The sequence below is a fragment of the Lepus europaeus genome, chromosome 17 (genome assembly GCF_033115175.1).
Source record: "Lepus europaeus isolate LE1 chromosome 17, mLepTim1.pri, whole genome shotgun sequence".
NCBI classification, from domain to species: Eukaryota; Metazoa; Chordata; class Mammalia; order Lagomorpha; family Leporidae; genus Lepus; species Lepus europaeus.
In genome coordinates, this window is record NC_084843.1 from 33,112,840 (window position 1) to 33,134,165 (window position 21,326).

Consider the following 21,326-nt stretch of genomic DNA (forward strand, 5'->3'; position numbering starts at 1 on the left):
CAACAGTTTGCCCTCACATAGCAACATAAAGTGAAACATACTGTTGGAGTACTAGTTATAGCATTAAATCACAGTGTACAGCACATTAATGACAGAGATCCTACATGATATTTTTTTAAAAAAATTGATTAATTTTCTATGTAATTTCCAATTTAACACCAAGATTTTTTTCATTTTCAATTATCTTTATATACAGGAGATCGATTCAGTATATACTAAGTAAAGATTTCATCAGTTTGTACCCACACAAACTGTTTTAATGCAAGTTTATAAAAGAACAAATTCTATAATGAAAAGGAAAGCTCTGTTATGAGGACTCAAAGAATTAAAAAATATATATATAAAATACAAAAGCTTTTCTTATATTCTAACCCTAAAAGTTACTCAGTTGGCAGCAATGCAGTATACATGAACTGTCTATATAATAGAGTATATTTACTTCTCATTTTCTCTGCTCAACTCCAAACCACTTGTTAAAATCCTCTACTTCCTGGGCCGGCGCCGCGGCTCACTAGGCTAATCCTCCACCTTGCGGCGCCGGCACACCGGGTTCTAGTCCCGATCGGGGCGCTGGATTCTGTCCTGGTTGCCCCTCTTCCAGGCCAGCTCTCTGCTATGGCCCGGGAGTGCAGTGGAGGATGGCCCAAGTGTTTGGGCTCTGCGCCCCATGGGAGACCAGGATAAGCACCTGGCTCCTGCCATCGGAACAGCGCGGTGCGCCGGCCGCAGCGCGCTACCACGGCGGCCATTGGAGGGTGAACCAACGGCAAAGGAAGACCTTTCTCTCTGTCTCTCTCTCTCTCACTGTCCACTCTGCCTGTCAAAAATAAAAAAATAAAATAAAATAAAAATTAAAAAAAAATCCTCTACTTCCTGAGAGTCTAGTGGTTTGTATAGAAATGCATCGAAACCAATTCCTCTTCTCTTTAACTCTTTGCTTGATATTCAACTGTTAAACTTTGAGAATTTTTAAACTATTCATATTTTTTACTATTCATGGTTAAATACAATATAAGCATGATTTTATTCATATGTTGAATAAATAATATGTACATAAACATTCTTTTTAATCTGCTTTTGCTTTTAAATATAATTAAGATTCATTTAGGAAACTTTTTTATTTGAGAGGCAGAGAGAGAGAGAGAGAACGAGCTCCCATTTGCTGGTTCATTCCCTAAATGTCTGTAACTGCCAGGGGTGGACCAGTCCGAGGCCCAGGAACCAACTACTTGAGGCACCACCTGCTGCCTACCAGTGTATACATTGGCAGAAAACTGAATTTGGAAGCAAAGCCAGGGCTTGATCCTGTACACTTTGATATGGGAGGCAGGCATCCAAAACAGCAATTTAATAAGCCAAATGACTACCCCTAAGTAAAATGAATTTTAAGGACCTGAGCAGGGCACAGTACACAAGACAAATTTAAAAACAACATTCCTGCCCTGCGGTCCTGGCGCGCCGCGCAGCCGGACGCTGCGGGCGGGGCGGGGATGGAGGTGGTAGCGTCCGCTGCAACGGTTGGGGCTGCGCGTGAGAAGGTGGCAGTGTAGGCACCTGAGCTGCGGGGAGGCCGGCGGCGGCCGGGCCATGGCGGGAGACCCTCTCCTCTGGGATCCCTGAGGTGCGCTCCCTGAAGTCCCGGGGAGCCGTGTCCCATGGGCTCGCTGAGCAGCCGAGTTCTGCGCCACCCTGGGCGAGCCCGAGCCCAGCAGGAGCCGGGGCCCGGGCCCGGGGGCTTGGCCCGAAGGCCCGAAACTGGAGGCGACGCGTCTGGTCACGGCTTCTTCTACTACCCGGTCAGCCGTAAGCGCAAGCAGAGCAGCGGGGCCTTCTACTATCACCCCAACTCCGAGACAGACGACGATGAGGACGAAGGGGATGAGCAGCAGCGGCTCCTCAACACCCCTCGGAGGAAAAAATTAAAGAGTACATCCAAATATATTTACCAAACGTTATTTTTGAATGGTGAAAATAGTGACATTAAGATTTGTGCTCTAGGAGAAGAGTGGAGCTTACACAAAATATATTTATGTCAATCTGGCTACTTTTCTAGTATGTTCAGTGGTTCTTGGAAAGAATCAAACATGAATATTATTGAATTGGAGATTCCTGACCAGAATATTGATATAGAAGCACTGCAGGTTGCATTTGGGTCATTGTATCGAGATGATGTCTTAATAAAGCCCAGTCGAGTTATTGCCATTTTGGCAGCAGCTTGTATGCTGCAATTGGATGGTTTAATACAGCAGTGTGGTGAGACAATGAAGGAAACAATTAATGTGAAAACTGTGTGTGGCTATTACACATCAGCAGGGACCTATGGATTAGATTCCGTTAAGAAAAAGTGCCTTGAATGGCTTTTAAATAATTTAATGACTCACCAAAATGTAGAACTTTTTAAAGAACTCAGTATAAATGTCATGAAACAGCTCATTGGTTCATCTAACTTATTTGTGATGCAAGTGGAGATGGATGTATACACAGCTCTTAAAAAGTGGATGTTCCTTCAACTTGTGCCTTCATGGAATGGATCTCTAAAACAACTTTTGACAGAAACAGATGTCTGGTTTTCTAAGCGAAAAAAAGATTTTGAAGGTATGACCTTCCTTGAAACTGAGCAAGGAAAACCATTTGTGTCAGTATTCAGACATTTAAGGTTACAATATATTATTAGTGATCTGGCTTCTGCAAAAATTATTGAACAAGATTCCCTAGTACCTTCAGAATGGCTGTCTTGTGTGTATAAACAACAGTGGCTTGCCATGCTCCGTGCAGAACAAGACAGTGAAGTGGGGCCTCAAGAAATCAATAAAGAAGAGCTAGAGGGAAACAGCATGAGATGTGGTAGAAAGCTTACAAAAGATGGTGAATACTGCTGGCGGTGGACAGGTTTTAACTTCGGCTTTGACTTACTTGTGACATACACCAATCGATACATCATTTTCAAACGCAATACACTGAACCAGCCATGTAGTGGATCTGTCAGCCTGCAGCCTCGAAGGAGCATAGCATTTAGATTACTTTTGGCTTCTTTTGACAGTAGTGGGAAACTAATATGTAGTAGAACAACTGGCTATCAAATACTTACACTTGAAAAGGATCAGGAGCAAGTGGTGATGAACCTGGACAGCAGGCTTCTGATCTTCCCTTTGTATATCTGCTGTAACTTCTTGTATATATCATCAGAAAAAAGAACTGAAAATAATCTTCTCCCAGAAAATACAGAAAACTGAGGATCTCATCAGATGGAAATAATAGCACTTTGAAAACTTACTAGGCCAGCTTTAATTTAATGGCCCTATTGATATTCACACCTAAGGTGACTAACAATGACAAAGGCCTTATGAACTGTGCAGACAATGCAGAAGATTATCCCTACCCTCATTACATTTCTATGCATATATGAAAAAGCATTTTAAAACCAAGAAAATATCTGTCAAACCATTTATGTTATAAAGATGTCAAGTCATCATTTAGCATCAGTAGAAAATTGCTGTAGGTAAATTTCACATTTCTCTGCAACAAAGTAAAGATTTAGTTTTTAACTTAAACTCTTCTTGCCTAATGTTGATGAATCTCATTTATACATCCATAAATTTATTTTTATTGGCTAAAAGAATGATAAGGGAATAATTTGGCAAGCTAGAAATACACTTTCAAATGGTGCATTAGAGCTCTCCTTTTTCAACTGTTCTTTATGATTCCTCCTTTTAGTGTATTATCTTTCCAATATGTTTTTATTTGTTAAATTTTTTCACCATTTTTGGAGACTAAGTGGAGGAACATTTTTTTAAAGTTAAGCATTTTCATGATTTTTTTCCCTAGGATTTTAACAATAAAAATCAGCTTCAGACCTTCAGATAAACTTGAATGAGGGAAAAATCAGTTTGATTCTTAGGATATTCCTTTGCCTTATATGGTCTTTTCTTTTACATTCTGTATACTATTATTAGGTTATGAGTTATTTATGTAACAGATATCACACTTTTTAATGTTTTCATATTCTGTGATCTTTAGAATTATTTATGTTCAAGTTTTAGTTGGGAACCCTATTTCCTACTTAAGCTCAGGACTTTATAACCTCTGAATTGAGTGCCTTTGAGTTATACATGCTAATAGAAATTTCATAGTAAATGTAAATAAGGTCAGAGGATCTAATGTAGAAGCTGATAATAAAGCATTAATGTAAAAATAGGATTTATTTTTGTCAAAAATGGTATGTACACATGTCCTGATTTATATATGTTGGTTTCTTTTGTTTATTGCTGTTTGAAAATAGCCATGCTCATTTTCTTTCCAGCCAGAGTAAGTACTTTTATGGTTAATGTATATTTTTAGTATGTTTTTTAAAATGGGAATCATTTTTATGTATCTGTGCAAATAATAAATGTTCATTTGGAAAAAATAAATAAGCTGTTATATAACATGGATCAGAAAAAAACTTGAAAAAAAAAAAAAAACAACATTCCTTGCATTTTACAACTTGAAGAGTTAAATACTCTAGGTGCTTCTGGCTGAAACTACTAGTTGTTCATTATGGTCTTCCCCCCAACCTTTGATAAAAGAATTTACTTTTAGCTGGATACTTAGATACTTTTCCTAAGGTCCTTTCACTGAAATGATGTGTGCGATTTGCAATTCTTTATCCATTAAGACCAATCTGCACTCCTTTGCCTCTTTCCTCTCTTTTCCTTTTACCCAGAATATGAAATCACTGGAGTTTTGCCATGGACTCACAGAGATGAAAACCATATGTTGAAGATGGCAGAACTGTCCTGCAGAGTCTGGGCTACTTAACAGTTACAAAATATAGAAGTAAAGCATGTATCTTAATTAAGACATTTTATCTTACATCTTTTTGTTATAGTTCCTTCACCCATACTCTAAATAACATAGTTACCCCCAAATATGAATATTTTTGTCATGTTAAATTTCAAATATACTACTATATATTGAGTTTCAAAACAAAATCTGTATCGGAAAGTTTATGTCATTAAAGCTACTTTAAGTTTAAAACAGTTATTCACCTTAGACCATTGATGTAGCTTAGTATCAACGAACAGCTGAGTTGAAGATTTTTCACCTTGATTTATCTGAAACACAACATAAATAAATCTTTACAGAAACAGACATATTGAGCTCATGAATCTTTTTCCAAAATGTCTAAAAATCAAGATTTCTCAATGTGCTTCTTTAAAAAAGTATATGTGTGTATGTGCACACATATGTTGTGTATTTCCCTGAGATGTCATGTATAATTACTACAATCAAATCATTTAACTTTTCTTGGCTTTAGGTTTGACATTATAGGGACTTTATGATAGAAAAGGGGAAAAAACATGGGAAACAACTTGAAATTTTATGGAATTAAGAAGCTATATTAGGACTGAATTTCAGCTCTCTCCTTTTTAAAAATTTGAGTAGGTGGCAGAGAGACAGAGATAGAGCTACAAATAGAGATAGAGATAGCTTGTTAGAGGGGGAGAGATAGATAGAGATAGCTTGCTGGGGGGGCGGGGAGAGCTCCCATCCACTGGTTTACTCCCAAATACTTGCAATGCCCCCAGGTTTTCCACATGGGTGGGAGGGAACCAATCAGCTGAGCCATCACTGCTGCCTCCCATGGTTCATATCGGCAGGAAGCTAGAGTCAAGAACTGAAGCCAGGTACTCCAATGTAGTACACAGGCATATGAGCCAACATCCTAACCACCAGCTAAATGCTTGCCCTTCATCCTTTTTTTGTCCAAAAAGAAGTTTATTATGCAGTTTCATTTAAAAAGCAATTTTAAAAACAAGAAAAGTTTAAAAAGCATTACCTTAGCATTTTTTAGCTTTTCTCTTACTTTGCCTCTCAATGTGTCTATTATGTTTTGATTTTCTTCTGCATCTAAATCTATCAGGAAACCAATATAATATAGAGTTTACAATACTTTCTTATCATTAAACAGCAATAGCAACAAAAGCTTTAAATACCTTAACTGCATGTACATCTAAGGATCATGACAAGTATGAAGACTGGGTCACTGTCCCATGAAAACTTAGAACCCAACACGCATGGATGTCCTTCCCCTTCCTCCATTTGGAATCAATGCATTCACCCATGATCAGGACTAAATTTTGTTTCCCTTTGTGATGACTTCTGTGCCCTCTGTCACCTTCTTTTACTGCCAGAGTCTTTTTACTGGCCAGGGTCTTTCTTTGAAGTGAGTCTCCCTAAGAAAGCTCAGATCAGAACATTTTTATCTTTATTTACAGCTCTATGAGATATACAAATATTAAAGCTAGGTTACTTCAACCTGATTTAAATGGAAAGAAAAGAATCTGAAAGGAAGAGAAATAAGTCCATAGGCAGCCATTTTAATTATTTATGTTAGTTTTGTAAGATCAGTATAATACTTCTGACCCTGCTTCTGTCAGCTCTAAAGGGAAATGAAATAGCTTTGTAGAGTATAACGAAGGCTCCAGCTGTTGAGTGCACTCTAAGCCATGTGTAATTTTCTGTTATCCCGTTTATATCTATTTATTCTGGCTGATCCACTAGAGCAATTGAGAAAGGAAAAGGCTGTATAGTTTGTATAGAAAAAGGTTGTATAAATCTATGTGTGTGTATGTGTGTGTGTGTGCGTATATATATATATATATATATATATATTTACTGTCAGTCTCAAGCAATAATGAAGTCTCCATGTTTGCAGATAGAAAAAATGGGATTTAGGTAATCATACATATTAAGTTTTCTGTGTATTTCCTTATGCCCACCTTGATTTATCTAGGAAGTTTAAGTCCTGTTTAAACTAATTGCTTAAGAAATTTGTATTCTCAGCTGAAACCCTAGTGTGGGATTAATTATTTACATCTTTTAAAAATGAAAACCAAGAATATCAGAGTTGTGGTATACTGAGAACCTTTTTGGAGATGCTTATCTACAATTTCTTCTACTGCAATATTATTTGTCTCTTCTGACATCTGAAAAACAGTAGGGAGAGTTGATTTGTGTATTTTTGTTTTTTCATTGAATATATGTTAAAATTTCATCAGTCAATGGAACATCATCTCATTTAAAATACCCATTTATATCCTTTGCTTGATTTCTTAAATTTTATCTTTTTATTAATATGTATGAGTTCTTTATATATAGATTTTTAAATTAAGAAATTGCTTTCTTAATATAAAAAGGACAATTTAATGATAAATGTTCAATGATTAGTTCTTAGTATTCTGTATTATCTTTTTCATGTATCAATGAGATACATGAAATGAGATCAGACTTATTTGAGACTTATTTTGAAAATACTTTGAAAACTCAACATTATACCAGCATTAGCTGTAACTTGGCTGATTATAGCATCTGGCAAAGCTGAGCACCCTTATTTTCTGAAAACTTTCAATATACTGACCCTCCACCTTCCTACCTCTCTGGTCATGTATTCATGCATCTTTCACAATACTTGTATGTTTATTGTAAGATGGAAAAAATCCATTGTTTTGTACAATAAGTTAAATAACAGTTCATTTTATTCACAATACTTGTATGTTTATTGTAAGATGGAAAAAATCCATAGTTCTGTACAATAAGTTTAATATCATGCATTTTTCAATAGTTACACTTCTCCCTATAGTTCAAATGCGAGCATATTCCAAGTTTTTGGAGAGTTTATACATTTCCATGGCATCCCAAATCCATATCTCCAACCTTGACGGAATCCCCGAAAATTGAAATCATATTTCTGGCTGCTTCCCAGTAATTCTGGTCAAATGTCTTATCATAAAAAAAATCAGTATTACATTAGCACTTCTTCAAATTATCCCTATTTGCATTATGAGTTGATTTCATACATAGGGGGTCCAAAAGAGACTATTGGAACTCATTAAAGAATTGGGTTAAGTGGAGGGATGTAAAAGTAAGATACGAAAATCATTAGCCTTTGTATACACAGGCAATGCTATGCCGGAGAAAGAACTTCTAAGTTCAATCCCATTCACAATATCTACAAAAAAATTAAATACCATGTAATACAATTAACCAAGGAGGTGAAAGATCTCTACAATGAAAATTATGAAACATTAAAGGAAGAAATAGAAGAAGAAACACAAAAAAATGGAAAAAATCTTCCATGTTCATAGATTGGAAGAATTAATATCATCAAAATGGCCATGCTACAAAAAGCAATTGACATAATCATAATCCCAATCAAAATACCAACAAAATTCTTCTCAGATCTAGATAAAAACAATGCTAAAATTCATCTGGAAACACAAGACACCCCAAATAGCTAAAGCAATCCTATACAATAAAAATAAAGCCAGAGGCATCACAATACCAGATTTCAAGACATACTACAGGGCAGTTGTAATCAAAACAGCCTGGTACTAGCACAAAAATAGACATGCATATCAATGGAACAGAACAGAAACTCCAGAAATCAATCCATGCATCTACAACCAACTAATCTTTGACAAAGATCAAAATCAATCCCTGGAGCAAGGACAATCTCTTCAATAAATGGTGCTGGGAAAGCTGAATCTCTGCATGCAAAAGTATGAAACAGGCCTCTATTTTATACAAAAATCAACTCAAGGATCTAAATCTATGATCTGATAGCATCAAATTACTAGAGGAAGACATTCGGGAAACTTGGCAAGACATTGGTATAGGCAAGGATGTCTTAGAAAAAAACCCCAGAAGCACAGGCAATCAAAGCCAAAATAGACAAATGGGATTACATCAATCTGAGAAGCTTCTGGACTGCAAAAGAAACACTCAGTAAAGTGAAGAAGCAACTGATAAAATGGGAAAAAATATATGCAAACTATGCAATTGATAAAGAATTAATATCCAGAATCTATAAAGGGCTCAAGAAAACAACAACAAAACAAACAATTCAGTTAAGAAATGGGCAAAGGATATGTATAGGCATTTTTAAAAAGAGGAATCTCAAATGGCCAACAGACATGTGAAAAAATACTCTGGATCACCAGCCATCTTGAAAATGCAAATCAAAACCAAGGATGATTCACCTCACTCCAGTTATAATGGCTTTTATACAGAAATCAACAAACAAAAAATGCTGGTAAGGAAGTGGGAGAAAAAGTACCCTAATCCACTGTTGGTGGGATTGTAAACTAGTACAGTATGGAGATACTTCAGAAAGTTGAAAATAGATCTACCATATGACCCAGCAATCCCACTTCTGGGAATTTACCCAAGGGAAGTGAAATCAGCATATGAAATAGTTATCTGTACCCCCATGTTTATTGCAGTGCAATTCACAATAGCTAAGAAATGGAATCAACCCAGATGTACATCAACTAATGACTAGATAAAGAAATATATAGTAAGGAATACTACTGAGCCATAAAAAAGAATGAAATCCTGTCTTTTACAACAAAATAAATGCAAGTGGAAACCATTATACTTAGTGAAATAAGCCATTCCCAAAAAGACAAATACCATATGTTTTCCCTGATCTGTGGTAACTAATAAAGTATCAAAATGTGTAAGAGGAAAATTGACATTTTGAGATTTGATAATTGTGTATAGCCCTTGTCTTTACTTTTGAGGAGCAGTGTTTTTTCTCCTTACTATTTGTTGAACTCATAGTGCAGGGTTAATCTTATGAGTATAAAGTAAACTGAAAGTAGATCATTGTGATCCTACATAGGAAGCAGGATACACAGCAGACTCATAGAATGGCAAATGCCCTAAACAGCACTCTGGCCTCAGAATCAACCCTTAAGGCATTCAGATCTGGCTAAAAAGCCCATGAGAGTTTTGCAGGCATGGAAAGCCAAGACACTGTGGCAAAAAAAAAATGACCTAAATGAAAGATCTCTGTGAGTGAGATCCCAGCGGAAAAGAACAGGCCATCAAAGAAGGATATACCTTTCTCTGAAGGGAGGAGAGAACTTCCACTTTGACTATGGCCTTGTTTAAATAGGATCGGAGTTGGTGAACTCAAGAGGCTTCCATAGCCTTGGCAGCTGATGAGAAAGGCCTTGGGTGATTACTGACGTCATAAATAAGAGTGTCAATTGTTAAATCAACAACGGGAGTCACTGTGCACCTGCTCCCCATGTAGGACCTCTGTTCTCAATGTGTTGTACTATGTGAATTAATGGTAAAACTACTACTCAAACAGTACTCTATACTTTGTGTGTCTGTGTGGGTGCAGTCTGTTGAAATCTTTACTTAGTATATACTAAGTTGATCTTCTGTATATAAAGATAATTGAAAATGAATCTTGATGAAGAATGGGATGGGAGAGGGAGTGGGAGATGGGATGGTTGCAGGTGGGAGGGAGGTTATGGGGGGAAAAGCCACTATAATTCAAAAGTTGTACTTTTTTTTTTTTTGACAGGCAGAGTGGATAGTGAGGGAGAGAGATAGAGAGAAAGGTCTTCCTTTTTGCGGTTGGTTCACTCTCCAATGGCCGCTGCGGCTAGCACATCGTGCTGATCCGAAGCCAGGAGCCAGGTGCTTCTCCTGGTCTCCCATGTGGGTGCAGGGCCCAAGGACTTGGGCCATCCTCCACGCCTTACCGGGCCACAGCAGAGAGCTGACCTGGAAGAGGGGCAACCGGGACAGAATCCGGCGCCCCAACCCGGACTAGAACCCGGTGTGCCGGCGCCGCAAGGCAGAGGATTAGCCTGTTAAGCCACGGCGCCGGCCAAAAGTTGTACTTTCTAAATTTATATTTATTAAATAAAAGTTGAAAAAAAGTAGATCATTGTAAAAATTAAGGCAGGCAATAACATCGGATCAGCGCAGTGCGCCGGCCGCAGCGCGCCTACTGCGGCGGCCATTGGAGGGTGAACCAACAGCAAAAAGGAAGACCTTTCTCTCTATCTCTCTCTCTCACTGTCCACTCTGCCTGTCAAAAAATAAATAAATAAATAAAAGAGAGGAAATAAGAGAAGGAGGAGGAGGAAGGGTGGGAGCATGGGCAGAAAGGAGGGTAGGGTAAAAAATGTCACTAAAATGTCATTATGTTCCTAAATCTGTACATATGAAAAGAATGAAATTTGTTAACCTTAAATAAAATAAAATATGAGCTCTTATTTTCTAGCTTTTAAAAATCTCAATATTCTAAAAGTAAATTATTCTATCTATGTTAAATCCTTTTTAGAATGACAAGGAATATAAGTTTGGTTTTAATTCTTTTTTAAGGTTTTTATTTAATGAATACAAATTTCATATGTACAGTTTTTAGGGATATAGTGTTTCTTCCCCCCAATCCCATCCTCCCACCCCCATGGTTTTAATTATAAACTTAATAAATCTAATAGCAAAGACTTCTGAAATAATGCACACTATCCAAAACTAATGAGAAGTTGAAAGAGAAGAGCAAGTCGAGCGCGCATGCACACACATGCACACACACGCACATCAGCTTTCCAATCACAGTAAAAACACAGATTCATGTCAAAAATGAAATGATTTGGATACCATGGCTTGGATACGGTTTGTCACCTAAAGATTTGTGTGCTGGAAGCCTGGGCCCTAAAGTAATGATGTTGAAATGTGATCGCACCTTTAGGAAATGGGACCAAATGAGAGGTAACTGCTTCATGATCATGATTGTAAGGGATTAATGCTGGTCTTGGGGAATGGGTTGGGTCTGGAAAGATTATTTCCCTTGAGAGTAGACTGTTGCATATAAATAAAAGTAAGCTTAACATTCACTATCTCCAGTCTCTTGCTTCCTCTCATGCCATACAACCTGTCTCTTTTGCACACACTCCTATACTCATGTCACATGATGCTATCTGCCAGAAACCCCTCTCAGAAGCCAATGCCAGCGCCAGGCTGTTGAACCACCAAAACTATGAGGTAAATAAGCCTCTTTTGTTAAAAAAAAAAAAGTACCCAGTTTAACTTACACCATTATAGCAACACAAACTGGATTAAGACATAGAGTAACAACATGATTATAACACAACACATAATCATGAGAGCCCAGATATTTTTTTTTTTTGACAGGCAGAGTGGACAGTGAGAGAGAGAGAGACATAGAAAAAGGTCTTCCTTTGCCGTTGGTTCACCCTCCAGTGGCCGCTGCGGCTGGCACGCTGCGGCCGGCGCACTGCGCTGATCCGATGGCAGGAGCCAGGTGCTTCTCCTGGTCTCCCATGGGGTGCAGGGCCCAAGCACTTGGGCCATCCTCCACTGCACTCCTGGGCCACAGCAGAGAGCTGGCCTGGAAGAGGGGCAACCGGGACAGAATCCAGCACCCCGACTGGGACTAGAATCCGGTGTGCCGGCGCTGCAGGCGGAGGAGTTAGCCTATTGAGCCACGGCACCGGTCAAGCCCAGACTTTTTTAAAGAATTTCTGAATCCACCACTGATTCCTGTACTATACGTCACATTTACTGAATCAGGTCATCACAGACCAGCATGCGTCCTTAAAACTTTCTTAAACTTCAGTATCCACCTAAGACAATTAAAAACATGTACTTCTACTCTTTATCAAGGTATAACAACATCTGAAGATATGATGGACCATCAGCCCTGTCAAGTGATTAATAAAGGCCTCTATTTCTCAATATCACACTCACTATTTCCAGGATTCTGGACATTTTTTCACAACTTCCCATCTCCATCTAGAAGGCAGGGATGAAATATGAAGCTTAATTAGAGTTACTCTGAGAGATACATAGATATTAGTCCTATATATGTTTCACTGACAAATTAAAGTTTTTGACAAATCTGGGAATGACTTGATAGTTGGCTAAGACAGCATACAAATAAACAAATATTTAAGAGAATATATAAATACATGTCTAACACATTTCTAATGTTCGTCATTACATGAACGACAGACCAAAAAAGAATACGATTTTTTCCAAAGCTCCCGTATTTAATATATGAATGTATGATTTGCATACAGAATTAAATATCTCATATTTATCAGGCTTATCCTATATTTATAATTGAGAATTTTAGAAAGATAAAAATCCCTATAAATTCATTAATACCTTACCTTTTTTTTAATGTCTTCTCTTCTGTTTGAGATCTTTTTCATGATGGTTCTTTTTCACCCACTTTCTAAATAAACAGGAAATATTCTTAAGAATGATATATCATGTTACTGAAAGAAAACCATTGTGATGCTTCAGATAAAATTCTACTACTTAAAAATTTTAATTCAATTAGAAACAAAAAAATATACTATCAACTTTTATATTTAAGTAGTTGATCACCTTAGTATCTAATAGAAATTCTGGTTAATGCATAAAGACATGCAAAAGAAATAAAACTGTAACTACTAGAAAGGGAAAGACAAAATTAACATTGTTGATGATATGTCTTTGTACATGGAAAGCTCAAGAGACTCGATCAAAAAAATTTAGAAATAATTAGAAAGTTGTTAAGAATACATGAGAATATATGTAAAAGCCATTATCTTTCCTATATGCTAGTAAGCTAGGAAAAGATCAGTTCCACAAAAGCAATACAAAAAAAGTTTTCAAAATACTTAGTAACTGGGGTTGGCACTGTGGCATAGTGGGTAAAGCCACCTCCTGCAATGCCAGCATCCCACATGGGTCCTGGATTGAGTCCCAGCTGCTCCAATTCCGATCCAGTCTCTGCTACAGCCTAGGAAAGCAGTAGAAGATGGCCCAAGTCCTTGGGACCCTGCACCCACATAGGAGACACGGAAGAAGCTCCTGGTTCCTGGCTCCTAGTTTTGGTTCGGTCCAGCTCTGGCCGTTGCAGCCACTTGGGAAGTGAACCAGCAGATGGAAGATTCTCTCTCTCTTTCTCTCTCTCTGCTTCTGCCTCTCTGTTACTCTACATTTCAAATAAATAAATGAATCTTTAAAAAGAAAGAAAGATGAGTATATTTTAAAAATACTTAGTAATTCCTCAATTAAAATATGTGGGAAACTCCCCTCTCCTCAAAATTATAAAACTTTACAGTGAGGGGAAAAAGAACCAGATTAAACATAGTCAACAGAAGTAGGGAGATTAAGATGCTATTATAATAGCCCTAATGAGAGATACATTAAAAATGCATATGGGAGGGGCTGGCACTGTGGCTCAGCAGGTTAAAGCCCTGGCCTGAAGCGCCAGCATCCTATATGGACGCTGCTTCTAGTCCTGGCTGCTCCTCTTCCAATCCAGCTCTCTGCTATGGCCTGGGATAGCAGTGGAAGATGGCCCAAGTCCTTGGGACCCTGCACCCATGTGGGAGACCTAGAAGAAGCTCCTTGCTCCTGGCTTCGGATCAGCACAGCTTCGGCTGATGAGGCCATCTGGGGAGTGAACCAGCAGATGGAAGACCTCTCTCTCCCTCTGTCTGTAACTCTTTCAAATAAATAAAATAAATATTTAAAAAAATGCATATGGGAATGGAGAGAAGAGAAAGATTCATTTGAAAACCAGAATTCACAGGATTTGCAAAGAAATTAGGTATGTAAGACAAAGTAAAGGGGGGAGTCAAGAATTCCCATGTCTGGGCTTGCTTAATTAAGAGGTAGTATTATTTTGAGTATTGATCAAATAGGAAGTAGTTGGATTATGAATTAATGAGCTCAATTTGCAAATGTTGCTTATGGATGTTTCTGGAACATTCAGTGAGAAGTATGTAAGGTTGTTAAGAAATACTGAAAAGATTTAAAACAGAGGAGAATTAGGCTCAAGTTAGCAAAAGCCTTGGTTTAATCAGTAATAGTAGTATTTACAAGACTTGGTTTAATAAGTAAAAGTAGCATTTATGAGACTGACTTAATTACTCAGATTATCAACACATTTATGATTCTTCCTACTAACATGCCAAGATTAGATACAATAGAAATAAGATGATAAGAGAGAATTTTGAATTTACTTTCCATTCTGCAAGAACTTCTAAAATCAATTTCAAATCAAAACCTGGCTTTTTAATGGCTACCTCCACAAATTTTTTTTTTTTTTTTTTGCTAAATGGGGGAAAACATTAGCAGTGACAGATAGTAAAATTATAATAAATTTCCAATTATCAAATGAAAAGTTGTTTTGGAAAAAATTATTTATCATTTTTTGGCAGACTGGAGATGTTCCTAACCTGCTCCTCATTCCACTTAAGACATGAATGACTATAGAAAAGATACTAGATAAACATTCAGATGTAAATGAAAACTTCATTTGCTTTATTGAAATCCCATGCAGAAGTAAGGAAAAATTACAACCTTGTCTGTTATTTTCTTACTGATTTCTATATTAGAAAATTTGCACCTATAGTTAAGTACCATCTTTTCTTTGAGGATATTGCTAATTTACAATTCTTGCAGTAAAAGCTTTCTTCTAAAGGTAAAGAAATGAAGAATTAGCTAGTTTAAGCCAGAATCCCTGGGGATTCCTTTAGCTTTTCTGACACACAGCAAACCAAAGTCAATTTTATTTGTATAAATGTTGCCTCTTGCTTGGTATTTAGAAATCACTCAGTCCTGCCAATTATCCAGCAGTATTCCTGTAATGAATTTCCTAAACCCTAGTTTATGTTGAGTATGAGTTTATACCCAAATAGGAATGTAGCACTTGGACCTTTAAAAGGCTCATAAAATGTGGTTGTAAAGATCTGTTCCTAGAGAAGCATGGGATATGAAATTATGCCCTAAAAGTCCAATTTTACTTTTGCAAGCATGCCATTCCATTAATAATGTCTCCATAGAAACAGATATGATAAAATATAAACATTTTTATTTTACTACTACAGTGGTGTTAACACATTCAGTTTTGCTGTAGATTCTTAGTTTGTATTTGCAATTAATGGAATTGAAGTAAAAAGAAGAAACCAAAAGACTTAATTTTCAATGACTGTAAAGATTATCATTTTGGGGCTGGTGCTGTGGCTTAGAGGGTAAAACCATTGCTTGCAGTGCCAGCATCCCATGTGGGTGCCGGTTCGAGTCCCAGCTGTTCCACTTCCAATCCATCTCTCTGCTATGGCCTGAGACATCAGTGGAAGATGGCCCAAGCACTTGGGTCCCTGCACTCGCATGGAAAGACCCGGAGGAAGCTCCTGGCTCCTGGCTTCAGATTGCCGTGGCTCCGGCCATTGCAGCCAATTGGGGAGTGAAACAGCAGATGGATAGGACCTCTCTCCCTCTCTCTCTCTGTGTAACTCTTTTATTTATTTATTTACTTACTTACTTATTTATTTATTTTTGACAGGCAGAGTTAGAGAGTGAGAGAGAGACAGAGAGAAAGGTCTTCCTTCCATTGGTTCACCTTCCAAATGGCCACTACAGTTAGTGTGCTGTGGCCAGAGCGCTGCACCGATCCAAAGCCAGGAAGGACTAGAACCCAGGGTGCAAGCGCTGCAGGCATAGGATTAGCCTAGTGAGCCGTGGTGCTGGCCAACTCTGACTTTCAAATAAATAAATATTTAATTAAAAAACCAAAAATATTATCATTTCTTTTTTTATGATTTTTATTTATTTGAGAGGTGGAGTTACAGAGAGAGAGAAATAGAGACAGAGAGAAAGGTGTTCCATTCACTGGTTCATTCCTCAAATGGCTGCAATGGCTGGAGCTGGGCCAATCTGAAGACAGGAACCAGGAGTTTCTTCTGGGTCTCCCACGTGGGTGCAGGGACTCAAACATTTGGGCCATCTTCTACTGCTATCCCAGGCCATCGCAGAGAGCTGGATTGGATGAGGAGTGACTGGGATACAAACCAGTATCCATATGGGATGCCAGCACTACAGGCCGAGGCTTAGCCTACTATGCCACAGTGCTGGCCACAGATTTTCATTTCTAATATTCCACACTTTCTCACTTTGGGATAGAATCCAACTTCTCTAACTTCTTAAGAAAATTCAATTCAATATCAATTTTATAAGAAAAAGTTACAAAAAATAACTTGCTGAAGGTAACACAAAAAATAAAAAGTAACTGCATAATTTCAAATTCTTGCATAATTCCAAATTTTAGAAAACCTTAAATTTAATTTTTGTGAGTGGAGGTCAGTGGGATTTTTTTTCCACATTCATTTTGGATCAACAAATACCCATGTAACAAAATGTCATCCAACATAAGAGCTAAAGTGCAATTTTATACAACTCCTCAGGAACATTAGTAGAGTTCAGCTTGCCATACATGCTCCTAAATCAATTCTAGAGGCATACAACCAAGCATAATTCCCTGATACTTGCTTTAGTTGGAATAGAATGCTGATGCACTTCCTACTACAAAGCAATGTCTTCAGCACAAACTTCTTTTCCCCACAATTTACTTTAATTTGGAAATTGTATTTCAATTCACATTTTTATTAGTATAAAGAGATTTTATGTCATTCATAGATACAATCTTATGAATATAATGATACTTTTCGCCTTTCCTCCCTTTTTCTTTCTTAATTTTTGTGATAACATTTGAAATTTATTTTATAATCAAAGGCTTAATGCTCCACTAAAGAGAGTTCAACAAGTAAAAAGCAGAAAGACCACTGTTCAGCAGGAATATAGACAAGGGCTATAAATAATAAAAAAATCCCAATCCCAAGATGTGAAGTTCATTTATATATATTAAGTTTTTTATACTCTATATGTTAGTTACCACAAATCAGAGAAAACGTGATATTTGTCTTTTTGGGTCTGGCTTATTTCACTAAGCATACTGATCTCCAGTAGCATCCTCAATGCGTCCAATCTCATTCCCACAATTTTCAACCATTTTGATTCTTTCTGTCCTTTGGTTTCAAGAGTGCTAGTAGAATAAATTACAGAAAACTCTCTAGTATATGACATGATCCCCAAACTGCATATTTTAGTATATAGTAATATTTATTTGATTGTGAGCAAACCAGAAACTTATTTTTTTTTAATTTCACTCAAGCTATTTTTGGAAATCTTTTTAAATATATTAATGCACTTTCCTTCTTCAGCACAACTGAATTCTGTCCAAAACCCACTTTTACCTTTTTCTTAGTTCATCTGTTGTCACATGGTATGATGGATCCCATCTGAACTCTTTTATAGCAATGTGTCTAAAATCATGCTCTTCCAGTTGTATTGGAATGACATTCTCCAAAATTAAGGTATCATTTAAAGTTATGATAAGGCAAAAATTATTTAACATAAGGCAAAAGTTATCCTTTACCAATATGTGGAAATGGAAAAAGTGGATCTTAACAACAAAAATCTACACATAGTTAAGTGTGATATAGCAGTATTTCTCAGTGGTTTACAAACAGTATCATGACTTCCACATAGTCCATTACCTGAAAAATCTGAAAATTAGTATATTTAACTTCAGACTTCCTTTCCAAAATCAAAAACTAGGAACAAGCGGCCTGACCAAAAAGATTTTCTGATCTGTGAATTTATATGTGAGTCTTTGACTTTAGAAAAGTCAAAAAAGCTAAACAACTTACTGCTCTCAGGACCAAGTCCCAAATCATCATAACCTGCTTCTGCAGGTCAAGAAAGATTTGGGTCTACTTCTCTTTTGGGGAGGGGGACTTTCTGGTATATAAGAAACAAAGCACATGCAGATTACAAATACGTGACATATTCTGAAAGTCTGTATCATGTACACACTACACAAAGCAATGTAATTACTCACAAGATAATCACAAGATTTATAAAAAAAAAATTAATTCACAGAACAACTATAGCCCCTTAAGTCCAGAAACTCGACACAACGAAGTCCTGTGTTTATGCTTAAACTTGAAAATGTACTTCCCGGCTCAACTGAGGAAGGCTTTCGCGCTCAGCTCCCCACCTAAGGCTCGCGTACCACTCCCCAACCTGATCCTTCAGCTGTAGCCTGATCAAACTCTTGTTTATACTCCCTTACACCCTCATTCTCCCATGTTTGCAGCTTCCCCTGAGAGCATTCCCTGTTCGAACCGCACATCTTCCAGGTTTTTCCTGACTCTACCTCTTGACCTCCAATCGCACTTACAGGTCCTAGTTCCAGTTCATCGCATTCTACCCTGCGGATCCATCTTGCTGCTGACTCTGAGGACAAGGGCTGGGGCATGAATTGATCCCCGCCACGCCAAGCCTAACCAGGTGTTCAGCACGCAGTAGGCACTCAAGAAATAAGACGCCGCCAAGCGTCTGAGGTAAATCAAGCAGTGTTCTGTCAAACGCAGTGGGTTTTCAACTCTTTCAGCCCCCAAAAAGGAACGACTGAAGGGTCTGTCAGCACCGACTACACGTCCCAGCGGCCAGTGCCTGGCCATTCCCGCCCCGCTGGTTCTTCCCAGAGCAGAGTTCCACTCCAAGTACCGGGGCGACTGACAGGGACACGACACTCACCTGTGGGGACAGGGCACGTTCGTTTTTCTAAGCAACCAAGGCAAGGCGCACAGTTCACCACCGGCGAGAAGTCACTAACGGTCGGGACCGCTCCAGTCAGCGCCCCTCACGCCCACCGCCCACTTCCCGCGCTCTCCCCGCCCGCGTGGCTCGCCGGGCGGGCGGCTCAGGAGCATGCGCGGCGCGGCCGAGCGGGCGGCTTCGGGAAGCTTCGGTGCGCTCCCTCCGTCCTGCCGCTGGCGTGCTCCGGGCTGCTTGTTAGTATCGCGGTGGTCTCTGGCTTCCTGCGCTGCAGGAGTCACCGGCTTAGAGGAGCTGCGGCCTGGATGTGCGTCTCGGTGGAAGAGGCCTGAGAGGGTTGCCTGGGGTCGCGCGCCGCGCACTCGCTCCTCTGGTGAAGAAGAGCCGTGTGCCCCTCGGGTGAGTTTGTGGGTGCGCGCTGCCGGCCGCAGCCCCGAGGTGTCCCTGAGGAGGACGCTCCGGCGCCCCGCGGTGGGAAGCTTCGCCGCCCGCCCGAGCCAAGGGAGCGGGCGCGGGGCTGTGATGGGGCGCGGGCTCCCGCCGTGTACGGGACATCCCTTGTTTTGCCTCTGCCTTGCCAGGACGAGAGGGGCACGCCATTGGCGTTGACTTAGCCGTGACATTGCCCAGAGTCCCCCTAAATATGCCAGCGACTCGTGTTGTTTCCAGAGCTTGCTGTGAGTGTCACAAACTCAGCTGCCTTAAAATAGGGCATACAGGCAGCTGCTCGCTCCTGCCGCGTCACCATTGCTTAATAAACGAAATGGCTTACAAAGTTTCTTCTCCCAGTGCTTTGCCATGAGCTGAAATAACGATTTCAGGGAATTGTTCTGGAAAATTGAGCGGGAATGGTTGGGAAACTTAGGCATGTGCAGCGCGGGGCTGTGGGGTGGGCTGTCGTTCAGCCACTCCACAACCGTGTATTAGCTGCTGTCTGTGCCAGGCCTTGTGCTTGGAGCTTTAATTTGGAGAAATTTAGGAGTGTTAAACTTCGACCACTTTGCTTTTGGAGAAGGGCAAGTGTAGAAATAAACTGCTACAAAAATGATGTTCCAGGCTGTGCAGGGACCTCATGGCTGAAAATGGTTTCAGGGCTGCGAAGTCCATTCATTCTTCATCAAGCTGAGCCCCTCAAACTTGGGTACTTGGGATATATTACCTTAAGTGCTAGAAGAATTAGTTTCACTGACACATGCCCAGTCCTATGAATGATTTATTATGGGAGTCAGTAAGTAGAAAAGGTTTTCTTTTTTGATACTGCCTGACTTTTATATTGTAAATTTTGATTTAAATTTTGTATAATATGTAAATGTTTTCTTTTTAGTTTCACTTCCTAGAAACTGAAAGGTGAATGTGGAATTAAGTTACCATTTAGACTGGTTTTTTTGATGTATTTTTTTTTTATGTTTACATGTTCTTGATTTTCTACTTATATTTTAAGATGCTTGAAATTTCTTATGAAATGGGTAAAATATATGTTGAGTTAAATGTCTGGCATTTCAGTTCAGTGTAATGGAAAGTTGTTAACTACAGCATTAACCAGAACCTTTGATAATTGGATTGTAGAGTGAGATGGAAAGTTGGATGAAATCCTTTGTTTGAAATGGCTTTGGTGGGGCCAGCACCGTGGCATAGCAGGTGAAGCTGCTGCCTGCAGTGCCAGCATCTCATGTGGTGCTGTTTCAAGTCCCAGCTGTTCCACTTCTGATCCAGCTCTCTTCTATGGCCTGGGAAGGCAGTAGAAGATGGCTCAACTCCCTGGGCCCCTGCACCCACATGGGAGACCCGAAAGAAGCTCCTGGCTCCTGGCTTTGGATTGGCGCAGCTCCAGCCATTACAGCCATCTGGGGAGTGAATCAGTGGATGGAAGACCTCTCTCTCTCTCTCTCTCCCCCTCTCCCTCTCCCTCTCCCTCTCTCCCTCTCCCTCTCCATAACTCTTTCAAATAAAATAAATCTTAAAAAAAGAAATGGCTTTGAATGAATAAAAATGTAATGAAGATTTGGTTCCTGATTATTCATTTGAACAGTTAGATGAATTACATTTAATTTTCT

At 39.0% G+C, this 21,326-nt stretch overlaps 2 protein-coding genes across 2 annotated transcripts in view; one reads left to right on the forward strand and one right to left on the reverse strand.

Moving 5' to 3' along the window:
* Positions 1-19,326, reverse strand: part of CC2D2B (coiled-coil and C2 domain containing 2B) — a 123,641-nt gene extending 104,315 nt beyond the window's left edge. The window contains exons 1-5 of the mRNA XM_062213940.1: positions 19,252-19,326; positions 12,984-13,048; positions 6,908-6,968; positions 5,819-5,895; positions 5,035-5,093 (exon numbers count right to left, since the gene is read on the reverse strand). Of these exons, the coding sequence (XP_062069924.1) occupies positions 5,035-5,093; positions 5,819-5,895; positions 6,908-6,968; positions 12,984-13,025 (239 nt within the window). The 5' untranslated portion in view covers positions 13,026-13,048; positions 19,252-19,326. The remainder of the gene's footprint in view (positions 1-5,034; positions 5,094-5,818; positions 5,896-6,907; positions 6,969-12,983; positions 13,049-19,251) is intronic.
* LOC133775601 (germ cell-less protein-like 1) lies at positions 1,478-4,197 on the forward strand. The gene has a single exon (XM_062213942.1). It carries the CDS (start codon positions 1,656-1,658, stop codon positions 3,231-3,233), a length of 1,578 nt encoding a protein of 525 aa, XP_062069926.1. The 5' UTR covers positions 1,478-1,655; the 3' UTR covers positions 3,234-4,197.
* Positions 19,327-21,326: the final 2,000 nt, after the last annotated feature.